Here is a 20,012-nt window from a genome sequence, read left to right as displayed (position 1 = left end):
CAAGACGCTGATTGACCCATACTTGGTGATCACAGATGACCTGGACCTCCTGCCAAAAAGAGGGATGCGGGAAGACATTGTGCACAGCTATCAAAACCTGCAGTAGCCCTGCTAGAATGTAAAGCTCCAACGTTTCTCACATGGCTGTGGTTTCCAAACTCTGCCTCTTTGACAGTGAACTAAAGCTCACTGTGAGCGCAGCACAGAAACCCTTGAAATTATCTGAACATTTTAATTATATCTAAATATTTAATGTCTGCATACACAAACATATGCACTAACACAATTATAGTTCCACTCAGTGGAGTAGAAATTTATTAAAATATATATTCTGTTGAAAAATAAATATGTTTTGTTTAAGAAATTTGAAAATTTCTTAAATTTCCCAAGAAACAAATTTCAACTTTCATGTAATTCTAATATACACTTCAGGCACCTGATACCAGGATGGTAAAACATAAGGTCTCTGCATTACCAGTTAATGACCTGGAATTTACTGCCTTTTTACACCAATTTACTACGATTAGCTATTTTACTTTATAGTCTTGTAGTGATAAAGGGGCTTCATATAGTGTTCCACATAGAATGTGGGAGGCATTCTCTCCTGCGCTTTTGTCCTGCTATGATATGAAACCACTTATTAGTCATGATTCAGTCTCTCCATCATTTGAATGGGGATGAGAAAAAACAGCTATCACACAGGCATATAGTTCAATTGAGCTCAGTATTAACTGTATATAACTTCCAAGAAGCTTTGAAATGGTATTTATATGTTTTATTAATAGTACAGATTGTTTAAATATTATCTTTTGCCTGAAGAATTCAGTCTACTAAAGCAATGCTCTTACATACTTAACAATTTTGATTCATATTTCCCAACATTTTGCACACTAGATTTCCCGTTCATAAGAGCACAAAACAGATTTCACTGTTAGCCTGCATATGATGTTCAGCTGGCAAAGATAAAATAGCTCTATTAAGAGCTGCCATGTATTTAAGTGGTATCTATGTTTGTAAAACAGGTAAGAGAGGGTATACAGATTTGATGGTAATATACAGATATTGTCACCTTCAGAATATTATAAAATCTGTGAAGAAAGTCATTGCCCAGACCATAAATAAAATGGTGCCTTTAGCAGAGTATCTATGCTTACAGTGACCTGAATATATGACAGCGTTTAGGCCACATGGCACTGGAAAAGAGCTCAGAAATGTGAAATACAGAAAGTAAATAAGGTACAGCCTTTATTCTCTTTCTAAAATCTTGTAATTTAGTGTCATCTCATATTTTAATGTCCCCCCCACACTATTTCTGAGTGCTAGAGACTGGCCATAGTGCTAAGTTTGTCAACCTTCCTGTCATTCATCTCACCCACTTACTAGCAAATTTTTTTTACAAAGAAAAAAGACATCAGGAGGAAAGTGCTCCTAATAAGATATTCAGGAGCTAAATACAGACATGAGCTGAACAATGAGACATTGTTAAGTCATGATCCAGTTGTACTGCACATCTGCTTGTCTATATTTCACTGACGTTTGGCATCTATTGCAGTTTGAACAGCTGGCATATTTGTGGATGGAGAGGCAAAAGTCTGGTGGTAATTACAGTCGACACAGAGCTCAGACGGAAAAACATGTCGTGCTGTGTGTCAGCTCTCTGAAGATTGACTTACTTATGGATTTCTTAAATGAATTCTATGCTCACCCCAGATTGCAGGTATTTTTACAATGAAAAAAAGAAAAAAAACTCAGTTAAACACTGGTACTTTGCAGACAGTCCTCTGAAATGGCTTTTAATTTGTAAAACTGCATTTGGGAATAGCTGACAGGATTGGGACTCTGTAATTGCAATAAGAACCAGAGATACAGTATGGATACATTCATTTTAAATTGAGATAAATGGATTAAACAGACAGAAATACTGTCTTGTTGAATTATATTAGTCCTTTTAGAAACAAGTATTTCCATGTAGCTTCCTTTTATTCTATCTCAAAATAGAAAATAAATGAAAATTGTTCAAATTATTTTTCCTGTTGTTTTGGGACTGCACCCAGAACTCCTCACAAGTCAAACAGTCTTTTGGTTTGGGCATTTTGTTTCATTTTTCACCAATGTTGTGAAGATTAGATCCTCTGCAGTTAAGAAATAGATATACATTAAATGACAAAGATCTAGATAGATTACATACAAGAGGAGATTTTCTCAGTGTATGTATTCCCTGACACTCTTAATGCAAAAAGATGTCGTATGAGTGGGTCCATATTCAGATCTGATCATATAAAATCTATTTATATTAACTAGTGATTTGGATTCAATATTGTTAGCTTTGCTATAGACCATTTCTTTTACTACATCTTCTATTTCCATATCTTTTACTAAGTTACCTGTGGTATCTTACTTCATTAAGTAGTGCAAAAAAATCACAAAACAAAATCCTCAAATGGCTAAGCAGCAGTTTGACAAATCCCAAATATCCCCCAAATTAATTAGCTAGTAAGAGACATAAGCAAATATACAAAGAAATCCAATTTTTTTTATAGATGTATACAGAAACTGAAGTCCAAAATTTCATAACTAGCACAAATAATGAGTCAGCCCCTATGATATACTGGAGACAAAGAAAAAAGGTCCTAATACTACTAATGTAGCCTAAAGGAGCTTTATATACATTCCCTTTACAGTCAGAATGGGAAGCTGGAGGGTACAGATGATGCACCGGATCCAATGCACTGTTGTCTGAAAACGTCTGTGTGTAGTAAGAAAGGCTTCTGTATTCAGCCTTTCCTAAGCCCTCGGTCATTCTCTTCGCTACACCTCCCATTTATCACTTTTTCATACATACACACACGTATACCTGAGAACAACATTACTTTTTCTGCACAGAGCCTGTAGCACAGGAAATAGGGTTTGGATTTGCCTGTTAACGTAGAGGAAAAAATTGGGCAGGTATTAAAGAGGTGGGGAAGATAATTTTGTTTGGATTGTGGGAAGCTTCTTAACACTTCCAGCTAGAATGACAGAAATGTGAATTGTGTTTTAAAAAATTATGTTCATATGGAAATGTCAGAATTGTCCAAAAAAAAAATTCTATCTGTACTTTAGTGGCCACCTTGAAGGCTTTTGTAAGCAGTGGACAACTCTTCAGCCATTTTTATTAAAGAATTCAGTATTTTAAACACCTGTATTCAAATAGTTTTTCTCAATGAAATTTGAGAATTATCACAAATGTTTTGGACATTCTGAGCTTCTTTTAAATTATCCTCTAGCAACAACAGATGGTAACATCAAATAATAACATGCCTATTCCCCCTTATGTTTTTGACAGGACTATTATGTCGTTATTTTGTGTCCTACTGAGATGGATGCTCAGGTCCGAAGGGTGTTACAAATCCCAATGTGGTCTCAAAGAGTTATCTATCTGCAAGGCTCAGCACTAAAAGATCAAGACCTGTTGAGAGCAAAGTAGGCAAATATTGACTAATACTTATTTTTTACTTCTGTTTCACATCATACTGTTTAATAAGTTTGACAGACAACACAAGCTTTGTTAGAAGGAAAGCATGTGTATTTAGAAAGCAGAAATCTCTTATATAATCTATGTAATTCCTAATATCTGAAAAAATTCAAGAGATAAATATTTGTAAGCTACTTCATTTGACCAAATTTTTCTTCACTGTCTTTTCTGTCTCAATTTTTAAAGGTGTTAAAACAGAGTGCATATAAACAAAACAATTTCTTCCAAAAACAGTATGGAAAATTACAAAACTGCCCGTTCCTTGAGGAAACATGGTAAAGGTCGGTAGTCCTCCTGACCAACCAAAGGGTGGAAAAGTAAACAAAGTAATGATTACCCTTTTAACCCATCTCACAGTCTTGTTTCCTTACCCAGTCCAGACCGATATTGCAAGCAACTACTCCACTGTGCCCCCATAGTCTCCTCCTTCAGGACCCTCCTCTTACCACACACTTCCACTTCTAGAAAATTTTCTCTGTCAGTTAATATCCAATAACATTAATCAAAACACATCAGTCAAACATATTTCCTCAAAAAAACCCCCAACACCATTGCTCAGTCACTCGAAGGTGGGAAGGAATTCACAGTGGAATTCACATAGGAGGATCGTCTCTTCAGACTCTCCAAAGAGAGATGAAGGTGATTCTTAGCAAATAACTGATTTAGGTAATCTGCATTGTTCTTTATAAGAACTTCTCTGTCTTCACTTAAATTAAACAACTAATACAGATATCTAAAATTAAGACAATACCTGCCTGAGAATTTGCAGCAGTCAGCCTTCCCAGCAGAATTGTTTCCAGGAATCAAATCAATCTGAGGAGTCTAGTGAGCAGGTTTTTTTCAAATTTCTGCCACTGAAAATACAGCTACTTCTATATCTGTTTAAAATTTGAAAATTCAGTAAAGCTTTATTCAGGATTAAGATTTTTTTTTAAAAAGAAAGTTGTAAGAGGTTTCCATTTTTGCTTTCCTGCTGATTTTAAGAAGGATTTCATGGTGGGATTTAGTTGGCATTTGTTCTACACACTAGGAGAAGAAAAATTATGCTGTTCCCTAAAGATAGTCATGAATTTCACTTATAATAACCTGGAGGTAGTCAACTGTGGAACTGTGCTTTTTCCTACAGAACATCTAATTGAATGTACCTGTCATAGAATAATTTTTAACCTCTCCTAAGGGAAGAAGCATAGTGGGAATTTAATAGAAGATTTAATATGAAATATAACCCAGTACCTAAGGTGTTTGCTATTTTTCTTTTTAATGAGAACATAAGGTACCAAGAAGATAACAAGGCACACAGTAAACTCTTCTAATAAATAATGTTTACCAACAAAAAAAATCAAAGTGTCTCATTATCAAAATTTATGCGTGTATTATACATGAAATGCAATGTCAAAATGACATGATAAAGGTTGCACTGAAAAAGTAAAGGAATACCAAAAGTGGGCTGACTGCATTGTTAGTAAATGATCAGAAAATTAAAAATTCTATTTTACCTTATATGCCCTAGAGCACAATTTGACTTTACAAGTATTATATTCATTCTTATTTCCTACCTTTTGAGAGCCTCACTTTGTGGTCTTGTGGTGTGCTCTGAACAGTATTTGTGTGGCCAGGTTTAACAAACAGAATAAATTCTGTCTTGTGATACCACACTGATGCTCACATTGTTCATCAGCAAGACTGGAACCTTTGTTTCTATTTGAGCATTTGAAATAATATAGTAACTGAATAAAATGGCTCTAAATCTCCCTTTCAGACTAGCACTAGAAAGTGAGTAACACTACTGTGCTTGGTTTCTTTCCCCTTCAGCTTTCTCCCATGTTCTGTCATGAACTCAAATATTTTTTCTCTTTCCCTGTACTCTTCCACTTTCTTTTAATAATCCTGTCACAAATCTTAATACTCTTAACATCCACTCTCTTTCTTTATCCTCTCACATCTTCTCCTTAATATACAAAGTCCCTTTAATTTCTGGCATCCTCTAGCAGTGGAACTATTGGTTTTTGTCTCAGATTCAGATTTTCTGGCATATAAAAATAGCGTAATTGCCAAAAAAAATCTTTTCCAATTGTTAGGACATTAATAACACTGTTCTCTCATAGAGATACTCTGAGTTCTAATAAATGGGTTCAGCAGAGATGCTATTAGCATTTCTGTTATCGACATTCATGACATTTATAGAAAGTTAATCTCAGGCTGTTATCCTTGTCATCTGTGGCTGAAATGATTCAAGAAGTTTCAAAAAACATTGCGGAAAAAAGAAGAGTGACTATGATCCCACGAGCCTCATTTCCTTATGAAACCATCCAAATATACCGTTGATCCCAGTTACCTCATCAGCTCTCATCAAAATCTGTTCCATCACTAATGTCACTGAATTTTCTTCCCTACAATTTTATTAAAGACCTTACCTTCCCACTTCTGCTCCTGTGCTTGGCTGAAACTACTCATACAGCCTCCCATGATTTCTTCCTAATCAAAACTCAGAACTAGCTTTCCATCCTCATCTCTCTTCCATGTCAGCTGCATTTGGCATTACTATTCCGGATATATTGATTTGTCTTTGTTACAATGATTTTTCCCTTTCAAGTACTCCAGCCCTTTGAGGCTCCCCCTGTCTTCCAACTGCTAGCTGCCTATGGGAAATCTATAAGGATCTGTCCTTACCCTTCTCTTTTCTCTATGCTTTCTCAGAATGATCTCACACAAAACACACACATTTAATCACTGTTTCTACAGTAATAAATTAAAACGTTGGCCAGTCTCTCAGACATCTCTTTGTGCATATTTATTAATCAACTTTAGTTTAGTTGAATTGTAAACAGATCTTAATTTTGCTACCAAACTAAAACGAGTATCGTACTGTGGATCCTAAGCTTGGAACCATCTTACCATCCCATGTAGGCTATGCCTGCATAGTGCAAGTGTTTTCTCATGCAAGCTCTCATTTTTGCCTCACTTAAAACTACTCCTGTGTTCTTCACATCGCCTCACATCCCTCAACCCTTGTTTCAGAACGCTCTGGAAATATTATTTTCATAATACATCACTTTGCCTCTCACTGCAGTCCTTTCCTGGCTTACCTTTCTTTTTGCATCAAGGCACCTACGACCTGCAACTCTCAGTCCTTACTGAGAGGTAACCTTCTTATGAACACATAATACTACCCTCTTTCACACAGAATAGATTAGCAGAGAAGTCTCATTGTGATTTCACCTGCACTCCCCCTTCAGTCTAGGAGGAATTTCTCAGAAGCAACTGCAATGTAACCCCAGTTTTCCATAACAACCTCTCTTCAGCCTGTTCTCTGCTCTAATGTCTAATGAGACCACTTTCTTTCATGCTAATTTCTGTGGTACTCTCACACTGTTTCCTTACGTTTCTCATTTTTGCATACACTTTTGTTATCCCTTGTCACATCACTTAAGAGCTTATCAAGACTGTTTTTGTTCTGTGTTTGTAGAGTACGCAAATGATGGGTCTCAGTCTAAGCCTAGGGTCCCAATGTGCTAGACTATTACTAGCAACTATCACTTCCATTTTCTAGCAGCAGAGAGACAAAAGGTATGGGAATCTCGGGTCCCTTTCCAGACTCCAGAATGGAGTTCTAATGGGCAGTGAATTATCTGCTCATTTTCCCCAAGCTTCTGTTTCATTGTTCCCCTTTCCAGGAAATCCATTCTGATCCTTCTGTTTCTCTTTGCCCAGAAAGTCCTGTTTTCCCAAGCAGGTTGACCAAGTCCCTGTTTCTCTACTTCCCTACACCAGTAATTGAAGTAGGATTCACTGAGGGGGATATTAAGAACTGAGGCAAGAGTGCAACAGCAAGCTTGCCTGAGACCTTCCGTCAGGCAGTTTTTCACCTCTGCTTCCACCTCAACTCTTTTTATTACATGACCAGTTGTACCCACTGTAGAATAATTAGGCATTAGAAGTTCTCAAAGAAACCACAGACTGAAAACAGTTAATTCATTCAATATGTGCAAACAAAGTTGTTTGTTATTTATCCCTAACACATTATTCCACTACATTTACCCATCATTCCACTAGCACCAGACAAGACAATTTTATATTATGGCTATTACCTGCCCTCTCATATTCATTCTTATCAATAACAACTCCCAAATATTGTGCCTTTACACAGTAAACAGACTGGTGCTACTTATCCACCTTTTAAACTCTCATGGCAGATAAATATTTTGCAGAATAAGTGTGTTTTAGGCCACACTGATGTTCTTCTTTTGGCACAGCTTCCACTGGCATTAGGAAAAGTTAGCTTGCTAGAACCTAGTCAAGAAGCACTGATAGGCTGTGTGTTTGTGCACAAGACAACTGCTGCTGACATTCAGATAGTGGGTGAAAACAGATAAAAGCATATATAAGACTATGAACTGTGAAACACAAGTCCACAGAAGTATTTTGTTGGCATATAACAGGTTTTTCTCCCCCCTTCTTCTAGAATGGATGATGCTGAAGCTTGTTTCATTCTGAGTAGCCGCTGTGAGGTGGACAGGACAGCAGCTGTAAGTTTTGAAGAAATAACTAAGAATGAGTGTGCATGCTGTGTACACTGTTACCACCCATATTCCCTCCCATAGCCTGAGACTTCTGTGTATGTAAGATTAAAATTAGCTGATTTACACAGAGATTTTGCATGAGTGGGATGAACTTCTGATCTCAATTAAGTTAATGGAAAGGTTTCTATTGGATTTGCTAAAGCCACGATTTCACAAATTCAGGAAATTAGATTTAATGTCTCATTTCACATAACATATCTACTATTGCTTTCTTATAAACTAAGTTATATGAACTCTACCAATGAAGTTAGGATTTTACAGTGTATGTTAGTTATATAACAAGTTTTTTAAAAAGCCTATAAATTTATATGCACACATTTTCTAGTACAGTACTCTTAAAAACTTATTTTATATGCTGAATAATACATTTTCATGCATTCCCTTTTTTCATGGAAGAATGGCAGAATATCATTTTAACATTTAGGTATCATTTCTGTATATTATATTTATATATATAAGCAATATCCTGGTACCTTACAGATTTGTTGACACTTGGTCATTAACCACTCCAAAGAGTAGCACTCAGTCAAAAACAAAAGTTTTATTCAAATTATTTGGACTAATAGCACTGTTTGCTCTCAATGTCTAATTCAGAGAGTTATATTTATTAAAGCAGAAAAGAAATATACCAGCTGGCTGGTATTTCCATTTAGAAGCTTGAAAGTATCAAATGCTTATTATGAACAAAGTAAGAATTGAATTCAACTTTATAAATTAATTTGTGACTAATATCAAATAACCAATACCTCTAAGAATATCTGACCATTTTTCTTATTTGCCAATTGGCAAGATTCTTTAAATAAATTATTATGATTTTGTCCATGCTACTGGTTATTTGCAGTCAGACTAGTTACTGTCCACAAAGGAAGACTGTTGATGCAACTACTCAGCATATCTGTGATGAAAGAATAAAAGCATTTTAGTATCAGCTAGAACTCATTAACCTAGTGAAATTACCTATTGATTGCAAATAACCAGGAAAAAAGTCACTGAGGAAGAAGCATTTATGAACACAACTTCACTATTTTCACCATGATTCACAAGCTAAATTATTGCACACTTAGCTGTCTTCATTCAATTCAATCTTGAACTACAAGGGAGGATGATCAAAATAGATTAAGTATGCACAGAGTTAAATTAGGATGGTTGCAAATTGCTTGACAAGATCAAACTTGTGTTTTCAATTCAGTAATTACAAGTTTCAGATTATCTCAATTAAAGAAAAAGTTAAGATAGTAATACGTGGAGACAAAGCAATGTGCCTATATAAAGAATTTTAATTTGATTTGTACCTGTTAATATTATCTGTTTCAGCCTGCTGTTCTACTGCTAGATTATAAGGAATAGAAATTAGTTTTCTAAATGTTAAAATTAGGAACAGGAAAACATAGGAAACAAAGACTTTGCATCAAATACATAGGGTTTCTCGATACATTGCCTATAACTTGTCACAATTACTTCCTCTGCCCTCAAAACCTACTTACTACCATATCTACACATACAGCTTATTAGAGAAGGAATGACAAAAGAAGCAACAAAAGCTGTAGTTAGCAAGAAGAAAGGATTATATCCTCTGTAGGAAAATGATCCCCTAGAAGCAAATTTTATTAAAAGTAACTGTTAATTTTTTGTAGAACATCACAATGCTGTAAAAAGTATTTTATTTCAAAGCTAAAGACTCTGGGCTAAACTCTTCACTTGCATAAAGCCACTGAACTCTCCAAGAAATGAATCTGTGCTCCTTCTGTGATATTCAGACTTTTCCTGAACTAATGGCATTGATTTCAATTAATCAGCAATAGACTTGAAAACAGAGTAGTGAAAGCCACTGAATGGGCAGCAAGTAGTCCTAGAGAAAATGTCAAGTAAGGCAAGTAGTCAGAATGTACTATTTGGAAGTGACAGAGGTACTAGGGTATTTAAGTATAAGAATAGATAGTAGTTCCTGTAAATACCTATGAAAATACCGGTTACTTCTGTGACACTGAAGAAAAATACTAAATTGCCTTGCTTAAATTAGCCATGAAGCTCAGAATCAGCTGATTCTGATTCAGATACAACATCTTGTTTCACAGAATATACTGGACAGTTGTAAAACAGTTCAGAAATGAGAAATCCCATACAATCAAAGGATGTGATTCACAGCCATTCTTGTACTTTGTACCTTTCCACACTTGTAAGGACATCTGCACTGACATAGGATTCACTTAGATGTAAGCTGTGCATCTCCACTCTGCTCATAACCCCTCCGAAGTTTATACCAAGAAAGGGCAATTTTCAGCTCTGCCAAGCTTTCCCACAGGGAGGCCAGTAGACTCCAAATATCTTCCATCCATTCTGGCCAATTCTATTCATTTTTGCTTTCAGAGCTACAGCCAGCTACAACTCTCTCCATGCAGCCTTTCTGCCCTCATGGCCAGTGTGCCCCAGGGAATAGCAAAATGGGACCTGGCACATTTTGGCACGTCTCTTCCAATACAGACCATTATCAGCTTTCAGTTATCACTATACCTGGAGCATCCAAAAAGGCAAATCTTACAGAAGAGACAATCCTGCTATCTTCTGCTGGGACAGAATGCTCTTTTGGGTGACTGGGTGGCTAGTCATAATGTGGCAGCAGATAGCAGATTGTTTCCCAGATAGAGTGAATAACATGAATCAAGCTTTTCTTTTCCTTTTTATTTGAATTTTATATATTTTAAGGACTTTCCTCCTCTATAATCAGTGCTTATGGGGAAGGCCCTTGTCTTGGCAGCACTGCATATACCAACACTTCCCCCTTTTGCAATTACAGACCTCAACAATCTGCTGTAAAACAAATAATATTCTTCTCATGGCCTGCCGCGCTCCAGAAAGCAATTTCTGCCATTGAAATCAACAATCACTCTTTATATTATAGAGTTGTGCCTTCATTCTCTTTACCTTTCAGAAAGTTTTCTTATCCAGGCTTATACTTAATGAAAAAATCTTCTCCCCACATGGTGATTCTTCATCTTTTGTAGCTTTCTGTGTAAAGCAAAGTGTAACTATTTTGACCTCTTAGTTCAGATGTTCACTTTGCCAAGTGCAAACAGGAGTTGATTATGCATGTCCAAACTCTCTGTCCCTTATTCCATCCTTTACACACTGTCATCTGTCAATTTCTTCTTCGCTCTGGCAAAAAACAGTATTTCTCAGAGAAATGGCAAAAAGAAATGATAAGAGAACATAAGATAGCAGGAGTATGACAGCTGAGGATAAGCTACACAAATGATGCTTATAGTTCAAAAGAAGGTATTGTCCTAGGCTCATGTTACACATCAAAGTCAAGTATGTGCTACAACTTCAGTAAATGCCACTGTTTGAATGAGTTAGGAGTTTTCCAAACAAGAAACGTTTGCTGGGAAATACCAGCTAATGAGAACTGGAACGTGTCCAGAAAATCTATCAGTTTCAAAAATGTCTAAAGAAGGCCAGCTTGCCTTGGGATTTGAGATCTCAGAGAATGCTTAAAAAGTTCCTTCAAAAAGCCTGCCATTAGGGTTCCCCAGAGCTGGGAACCCCAGGGTTTCCAGACCCAGCCACCTATGCGATATCCTGCTAGCTCTAGTCACATCTCAACTCTCAAGTCTGTTACAGGCCTGGGAGCTTGGCACTCCTAGAATATTTAAGATTCAGAGATGTCATTTATTCTGTGTCTCCATAGCAAATGGCATAAATCAGGAATATGAATTGGAACAGTGAAATTGGGTTCTGAGGGTCAATGTGGTTTGAAGTTTTTAAACAAGATGTTACCTCCTCCTCTCAGTTTTTGTTGTTGTTCAGATATCCTTTTCACAGGGAATGCAATAATTTACACTTTAAATAGAAAATAAGACAGCTTTTTGTCTCTGTTTTTTGTTTTATCTTACTGCCCTCTAGAGCTTTGAAATGAAATAATTTCCTCTAGTCACTACTAAGGAATATATTAATATAAGTTATGGTTTGTCACTGAGCTATAGGAAGTTCAATTTTAAGCCCATCCCAGTATCTGTCAATATAACTGCAACTGATTTTTTTACCCTACTTTGCCTGAGAAACTGACAAAGTGTTAGGAGTACCTTGGATCCTCTCCTATGTCTGACAGCTGTCAAAATAAAAGTTAAAAGATACATTTAGGAGATCCCTGTCCAGAACAGCTGTTGTTACTCATGGGATTTTTCAAAGTCCATGAGGATTCTTCTCTCCCCAGCTACAGTCCTCAGCAGAGGATCTCCTCATTTGCCATGGCTGCCACTGGTTGTTCATTGCTTGCTGTTTTGTTGTTAATAAATTTTAGCACCTGTTTGTTGCTTTTCATCCATGGATGCTTTCCAGAAGGAAAGTACAATACCAGGTGACAAGCAGTTACTTCATAAAAATTGTCAGCTGCTTCCTTTGCTCCCTTAGATAAGTAGGAACTTCAATAGTCGGACCAAGAATCTGCCAGCTTTTCAGAGTCTCCTACCAGACATTTTCTCTTCTCTGGCAAGACAAAGCTCTGCCAAATTTTATTTTATCAAATGTCATTTTGACATCTCAGACCAAGATGTAAGCTGCTCATCTGCTACAGTAAGCAGGACAGACATCTGTTTCACATATGAAGGATGTATTTTATTAAGCATTTTTTATTCTTATTTTTTAAAATACTTTCACCTTCTGACAAAAACAGTTATGCTTTCAAGAGAAATTTTTTTTTTAAATTCATGGAAAATATCTGAATAACATTGGGAGAAAAAGAGGAAAAGTAAAAGGATTGAAATGTACAATCAAAATGGTATTTGCTGGTACAGTTTTGCTTTATCACAGCAAATTTAATCTTATCTCATGTATGTAACATTCAGGAATGAAAAATATAATTCTCCTAGATTTTATTAAGCCTCAGTGATGTATCAATGAAGTAGTATTCAGGAAACAGTCCTTTCTTACCTCTTTTACAAGTCAATGAGGTCTGTGCGTGGCTGCTGTGGAAAGGACAGGGAGGAAACTAGTTATGTCAAACCCTATGCAATGAAGTCACATCATCACTGCAAACGAGACTGAAGATTATATTTCCCTGATGCCATTTGCATAAAAAGAGTAGATAACATATCTTCAACGACACAGGTTTTTCACATCTGTCCCAAACCTGCCTCCAAGCTTCTTGCTCATACTGTAGTGCTGTATCACCCCCATCTATCCCATTATCCAGCCATTTGCTACTTTTAAGGTATGTTGGCATTTCATTCCCTTGAGACAAAACAGCAAGAAACCCAAATGCAAAAAAAATCAAGACAGAGTCATGAGAAGTCATATGTGGAAGAGAAAGGGTTGAAAAAGTGACTGCAAAAGAGGAAAGCTTATAGCAAGTTCTGAAATCTGCTGGATGGGCACAGCAATCCTACATATAATCTTTCATAAGAGTGTTAATAAGATAAAATATAAACTAATTATTTTACCATCCTCAAAAGGTCTTCCTCTTATGACTCCATATTCCAGTATTTCTAGCGGAAAAGCTACTTGGTACCATCTCAATTGACATTAAAATATTACAGTTTGAAAATGTCAATTACATGCTGTTCCAGGCAGAGATTTTCCCTTGTGTTCATGAGTCTGAAAGCTTTCCTTATTGCTGATGCTGCAAACATAATGAATCATTCTTTATATTCTTTTTTTTAATAGCACCAATTTCATGACTAGGCAAGGCATTTCAAGTCAAATAGTTTCCTATGTGGAGCTCTCAATTATTACTTTTTATTTCTGAAACAAATAAAAACTGATGGTTAGTATGTTGAAATTAACCATATTTCATGGAATTCAATATATGAATATATTATCAAATACCTTTATGGGATAGCAGAGTTCTTTCTATATTTAAGTCTCACTTGACATATAGTAACAAGCACAAAAACTAAGTCTGTGAATTTGTTGTAATCCTGTGATCGGCAGAGGGCTAAATTCTGCCACCAGTTATGCATATGTGTTAGCTGCACAAAAATATAGATCTATTTTGATTCTTGGTGTTGAGCTGATAATTTGTGAGACTTATCACTAACCTAACATCTTAAATCCGGTTGTCTTCATTCTATATTACTCAAATGTGGAGTCTTTTTTGAAGTACATTGTCTAATACATCCATCTGGATTAATTATGCATGGCTCATCACTACCATCTAAGAGTTTTCACACAATTCTTCCACATCCAAATGTCATCCCTTTCAAATTATGCTATTGCTGATACTTGCAGAAGGGTAAGAGAGAGACAAAATACCTCACTGGGATCTCTTCCTCATTCCAACAAATAAAATAGGAGATTATAATAGGATCATAGTTTACTACAGGTAGGAAGCTCAGGAGGTCTTCAGTCCAACAACCCTTCTCAAAGCAGGGTCAGCTGTGGGCTCAACCAGGTTTTTCAGGGCTTTATCCAGTCAGGTCTTGGAAACCTACACAGCCTCCCTAGGCAACCTTGCTCCACTACTTGACTGTCCCAATGGGGAAAAAGTTTCTCCTTGTATCCAGTGTCAACCTCATTTCAACTTGCATTCCTTTTCTCGTCCTTTCACCACACAGCACTGTGAGGAGCCTGGCTCCGTTCTCGATAACCTCCCTGCAGGTACTGGGGGGCTGCTGTTAGGTCCCCATGAAGTCATCTCTTCCCTCCAGGCTGATCAAGCTTCATTCCCTCAGCCTCCCCTCACAGGACAAGTGCTCCAGCCCCCTGACCACCTAGGTGGCCCTCTGCTGAATTCACTCCAGATTATCCATGTCTTTCCTGTACTGCGGGGCTGAAAACTGCATGCAGTATCTAAATGCAGTCTAACTTGTGTGGAGTAGAGGGGGATAATCACTTCCCTCCATCTACTGGCTGTGCTCCTGTTAATAATACAGCCCAGGATGCTGTTGGCTGCCCTTGCTGCCAGGGCACATGGCTGGCCCATGCTGTGCTTGCTGTCTGCCAAGACCCCCAGGCCCTTCCCAGCAGAGCTGCTCCCCAGCTAGTCTCCGGTCTGTGCCAATGCAGGGGGTTACTCTAACCCAGGGACAGGACTCTCTCTGTGTCCTTGTTGAATTTCTTGAGGTTCCTGTTGGCCCATTCCTCCATCCTATCTAGAGCCTCTGAAAGACAGCCCTGCCTCAAGCTTATTGACTGTTCCCTCTGGTTTGGTGTCATCTGCAAACCTGCTGAGTGTGCAGTCCTTCAGCTCCTCCAGGTCACAAATAAAGACGTTCAGCACAACAGATCCCAGGTACAGACCCCTGTGACACCCCATTTGTCCCAGGTCTCCAGGTAGAGTACAACCACTGCCCTCTGAGCCAGATCATCCAACCAGCTTATACCCATATAGTTTTCCACCCATCCAGATGGCAGTATAACTTGGATATGAGAATATCCAAATGAATATTCTGAGACACACAATATTCATGTGCCCAAAAATATATCCCCCAGATCATCCTTTTGGTCATGTTTGAAGATAGCTGCAACAATTTATTTTTCTGCAGTTGTTGAGGACCTCCCCTAATTTTCCCATCTTTCAGAGGTGATAGACAGCATCCTTGCAAGGACACTGGTCAGCTCTCTCTGCACCTATCTGATCCTGTGGGCTTGTAACAGTCAAGTTCTCCCAAGTAATTCCTGACTAAAATCATCCGCTGCTGGTCATTCTCCTCCTCCTTTAAACCTACCTTGAAGCACAGAGTTCTGGGAGACCTTGCTGGTGAACACTGAGACAAGGAAGGCATTGAGTACCTCAGCCTTTTCTGTGTCTGCAGAGTTACGGATTTGTCTGTGTGTGTAAATATATAAATGGATGCGTACATAAACACACACACCAGCTGCTGTTGTATGGTATTAAAGTGAGTTATCTCACTTTCTGTAATGAGTTATCTCACTAATGCAGTCAGCAATTGAAGAGTCATCAGACTTTTCAGAGGAAGCTCTTTCTTTTTCTAACGTAACATGATGATTATTTGTATTTCACTGTCATCACCTCATACTCTTTATTTCATTTTAGGATCATCAAACCATTTTAAGAGCATGGGCAGTTAAAGATTTTGCTCCAAATTGTCCTTTGTATGTCCAAATATTGAAACCTGAAAATAAATTCCACATCAAGTTTGCAGGTAAGTGTGAGATTTCAGCCATTTAAACTGCTTGTTAATATTCTTTGGCAGTTTGTTGTATAAACACATAAGCTAAGTCAGATTCCCTAGAGATAATTACCACTTGGAAACAGATTTAAAAAAGTAAGAGCAAAATATTGTAAAAGACCATGCACTGTATATGTCATATCAATAGTAAAATGTCATGTTTTGTATTAAAGTCTTATTCATAAGCATTTAAAGGATTACTGTATTAGTGTTGTTATATAATGTGTAATGTAGAATTATTTCATATATAACACATTGTTACTCTATAATTAGAGATCCAGGTTGCTGTATCGAGATTAGCTTGCTGTATCCATGTCTTTAAATCATTTCTGTCATTTAAACCATATTATTACCAAGGGCCATATGAAGAGAACAGGTAAGAAAAGTCCAAATTTCATCCACACAAATAATTGAAAAAATACTGTCTTTCCACTGCATTTTTTTCCTAAGTGGTATAAAAGACATGATTTTATTTACTTTCAAATATTTTGGAAAGAAAAATAACATTTAGTTCTAGATCCAGTAAAATTAGTATCTTAGAAACTATGAATAAAAAGCAAAATGATCTTAAGAAACTCAAATAAAATCCTCTCTCTTAAGAGCAGATTACTAGCTCTAATTTGTCAAACTTTTTTTGTGGTATGTGGGTGGGTCTCACTTTGTCTCTTCATATATATATGTACACATGTATATATGTATCTCTATAAGTAGAAGCAAAACTTTCCATTTCAACTGTAACTTGAAAAATCAGCTTTCTTGAAGTATATTTTGAGCATGAAAAGATTGCTGACTCATGAAAAATTCAGAAAACTCTATGGAGAAATATTAGTCTCCTTCATCATCCCAGAATGTGATGAAAAAGCAAATTCCATTGCAGAGCAATTCCAGAGCAATAGTTAAAGCTGTAATTTTAAAAGCTACTGGATTTACCACTAGATTGGAAAGAAGGCAAAAAGAATCAATAACAGTCCCAAAGTCATAAAAGTGTAATCTTAAACTATGATATGGAACAGCAGGGAATAAGACTCATGCTGTGACAAGAATTATAGGGGTTTTTTTCCTCTCCCCCTTTAAAACAAAAAACACCAGCATAATCTCTTCTCCTTAGCTATGGTCACATTTCTTTATCCGTAACTGTGGTAAATCGTCATTCCTAACTGTATTATTAAAAGAACTCCATTATTCTTAATGTCTTGTCTCTGTAGGAGCTTATACATAACTAGACTTGCAAAATAGAGGTATTTTGTTCATATCTGTTCTAAATCTGAAATTGAGAATTTGGACCACACAGTAAAAAAAAAAACAACAAACAACAAAAACTCTTTTTGTAATATTTCCTTCCATTGAGCTTAACCAATCTGATATCTCACTGTCTTCATTTATGTTCTGTAGTTCCTGAAGGGTTTGAGGAGACATTCTGAACCTCATTAGCCCCCTCTAATATTAATTACAGAAGTACAGTATGGTAGGGTTAAATATTTGTATAGCACCTTACATCCCAAAAGAATTTTTGAGCTGATCAGAGAGATCACAGCATCCATTTCCACATGCTCTCTTGTGTGAAACAGTATCGTTTCCTTTAATATAGTTTCACTGCACAATAGTTAAGACCAGAGAATCACAAGCTTTCATACACAATTAATTTAGTCTTACTGATACAGAACAGGAGATTTTAAATGAAATTTTAAAATTGGCCAGGTTACCAACACTATATACACAACATCACTGGATGCTTACCTACTGCAAATAGTCAGGCCACCAGTAGTCTGAATCATCAAAACAACATTTGTTCACATACCTTTTCCTAAGAGAGCTCTATTTTGGTTACTAACCTAGTCCAACTCTGTTTCATTCTGAGATATGTACCCAGTGGGGGCTGCAGACAATAGCCCTATCCAGAGTCCTTACCAAGAAAATCTGTCATAAACATATGCAACATTTCTCTAAGTGCTTTTCTTATTATGATTCAGGACTATTTTACTACTGCCTTAATGCAAAAGCCTTCTTTTAAATTTGATTTTCCTTTAAAAAATGACTCTCTTCTTCTGAAGGTTTACTGGATCAATATTGTGCATTTTTATGAACCTGAAATACTCAGTAGTACAATTTCTTCATTTTTTTACACGCAGGTTTCCATTCCATAACTGCCAAAAATAAAGTTTCTGAATTTAGGGGGAAAAAAAAGAATTTGAGAAAGTTTTCCTAACAAAAGTTTAACTTTAACTACATGGAAAATCTCTAACACTATAAACCCAATTTTTCAGCAGATTATAACAGATTGACCAGTTGCCCTAGGCTGCATGAGACAGTCCTGAAACGTAGACCCTGACTGCAGCATCCCAAGAAATATCTCCAGGATGCTATTCAGTCTTAGACTTTAGAAACAGTATATAGGACAAGTACTTGTTATAATTTATTTCAAACCAGCACACAGGATTTTGCCTTTCTTCCTGTCTTCAGTGAGAGAACTAGAACTTACTCTCATTGTCACAACAAGAGAATGGAGATAGGGATCCCAGGTCTAACTTTTGCATTGGGTAATACAGCCTGTCAGAAAGGCATGTTTTCTGTCTTGTCACCTGAAGCCAAAGACACACCCTTGCATCCTGTTTTCTCTTTGCATTTGTTATTTTTTACATTAAAATCTAATTACCTTTGTTTAAAATGATAACTCACGTTAATACAGTGGAAATAGTTCTTTGTGCTTGGATATGACACTTCAATGGATTTTGAAAAGCACATGTCATAAGGATTTGCCCCAGCAAATTCTTTTGCAAGTTCAGAGTATGAAGACACTATAAATATACAGTCCCTAACATTACAGCTATCAAATCGGTAAGGAAACACTGTATCACCATTGTTAACAGGCTTGTGTCTTGAGCTGAAATACTATGATTACTCCTTAGTAATTTCCAACATATAAATGCCCTGACATGCCTGGCTTTTCTTTCAGTAATACTGCATTTTTCTTCACTGGCAGTTGCATATGGTTTTCTTATTCTTTCTGCTTTTCTTTCAAACACACAGAGCTACAAAAGGCCCTGTACCCTTAATGCATCCAGCTGGCTCTGCATTTAAGGACAAACATGAAAAGTGAAAATTGTCCACACCTTAGCAGTATCTGTTTATGCAGTACAGATACTGGAGAAAATTACATACTTTGAGTTTTATTTATAACTTCTATACATTTTCTAGCAAATATATTAATCACTTTTACCTTGAATATTTAGAAATTACATACAAACACAATTCCAGGAACTGGGGACATATTTTATCATTATTTATTCAAAATACACCAATGAATTATCTCGGATTGATGAAATCTGACATTAAAACCAAAGTAGTTTTTTAGAAAGGAACATAGTCCAGATTCACTGAAATGGATATTGAATGCATGCGATGATTAATTTATCCAATTACAGATAAAAAATAGGCTAATGGATGGGCAGTTTTCTCTATCTGGTTGGTAGTGATCACGTTAACTTATAAATTGACGAAAGTAAGGTTTCTCAGAATAATTTTGTCAGTTCTAGGACGTTCTTACCACAGGACTGATGCTGCAGGCACAAATCAGTACTTTGAGTATGTTTGATTTTCAGAAACGTTACAGAAGTCATAACTCACTGCACTGCATTACTGCATCTATTTGTGACAGCAACAAATTTTCTCTCAAAATATATTTTCAATAGAAAATATAGTTTCAGAAAGTCCTAAATTGCATATTTCTTTATTATGAATGCAATAGAAATACTTCTGTGTGGTAAAATGACTTGACATCTTTAAGATTCAATT

At 36.5% G+C, this 20,012-nt stretch overlaps 1 protein-coding gene across 1 annotated transcript in view; it reads left to right on the top strand.

Moving 5' to 3' along the window:
- KCNT2 (potassium sodium-activated channel subfamily T member 2) overlaps positions 1-20,012 on the top strand; it is a 167,574-nt gene that overhangs the window by 92,170 nt on the left and 55,392 nt on the right. The window contains exons 11-14 of the mRNA XM_067300442.1: positions 1,553-1,717; positions 3,326-3,462; positions 7,977-8,040; positions 16,085-16,193. Coding sequence (XP_067156543.1) covers positions 1,553-1,717; positions 3,326-3,462; positions 7,977-8,040; positions 16,085-16,193 — 475 coding nt within the window. The remainder of the gene's footprint in view (positions 1-1,552; positions 1,718-3,325; positions 3,463-7,976; positions 8,041-16,084; positions 16,194-20,012) is intronic.

This window comes from Apteryx mantelli, chromosome 8 (genome assembly GCF_036417845.1).
Source record: "Apteryx mantelli isolate bAptMan1 chromosome 8, bAptMan1.hap1, whole genome shotgun sequence".
In the NCBI taxonomy this organism is placed as follows: Eukaryota; Metazoa; Chordata; class Aves; order Apterygiformes; family Apterygidae; genus Apteryx; species Apteryx mantelli.
Note: the sequence above shows the minus strand (reverse complement) of the source record. Positions and strands in the feature narration are given on the sequence as shown.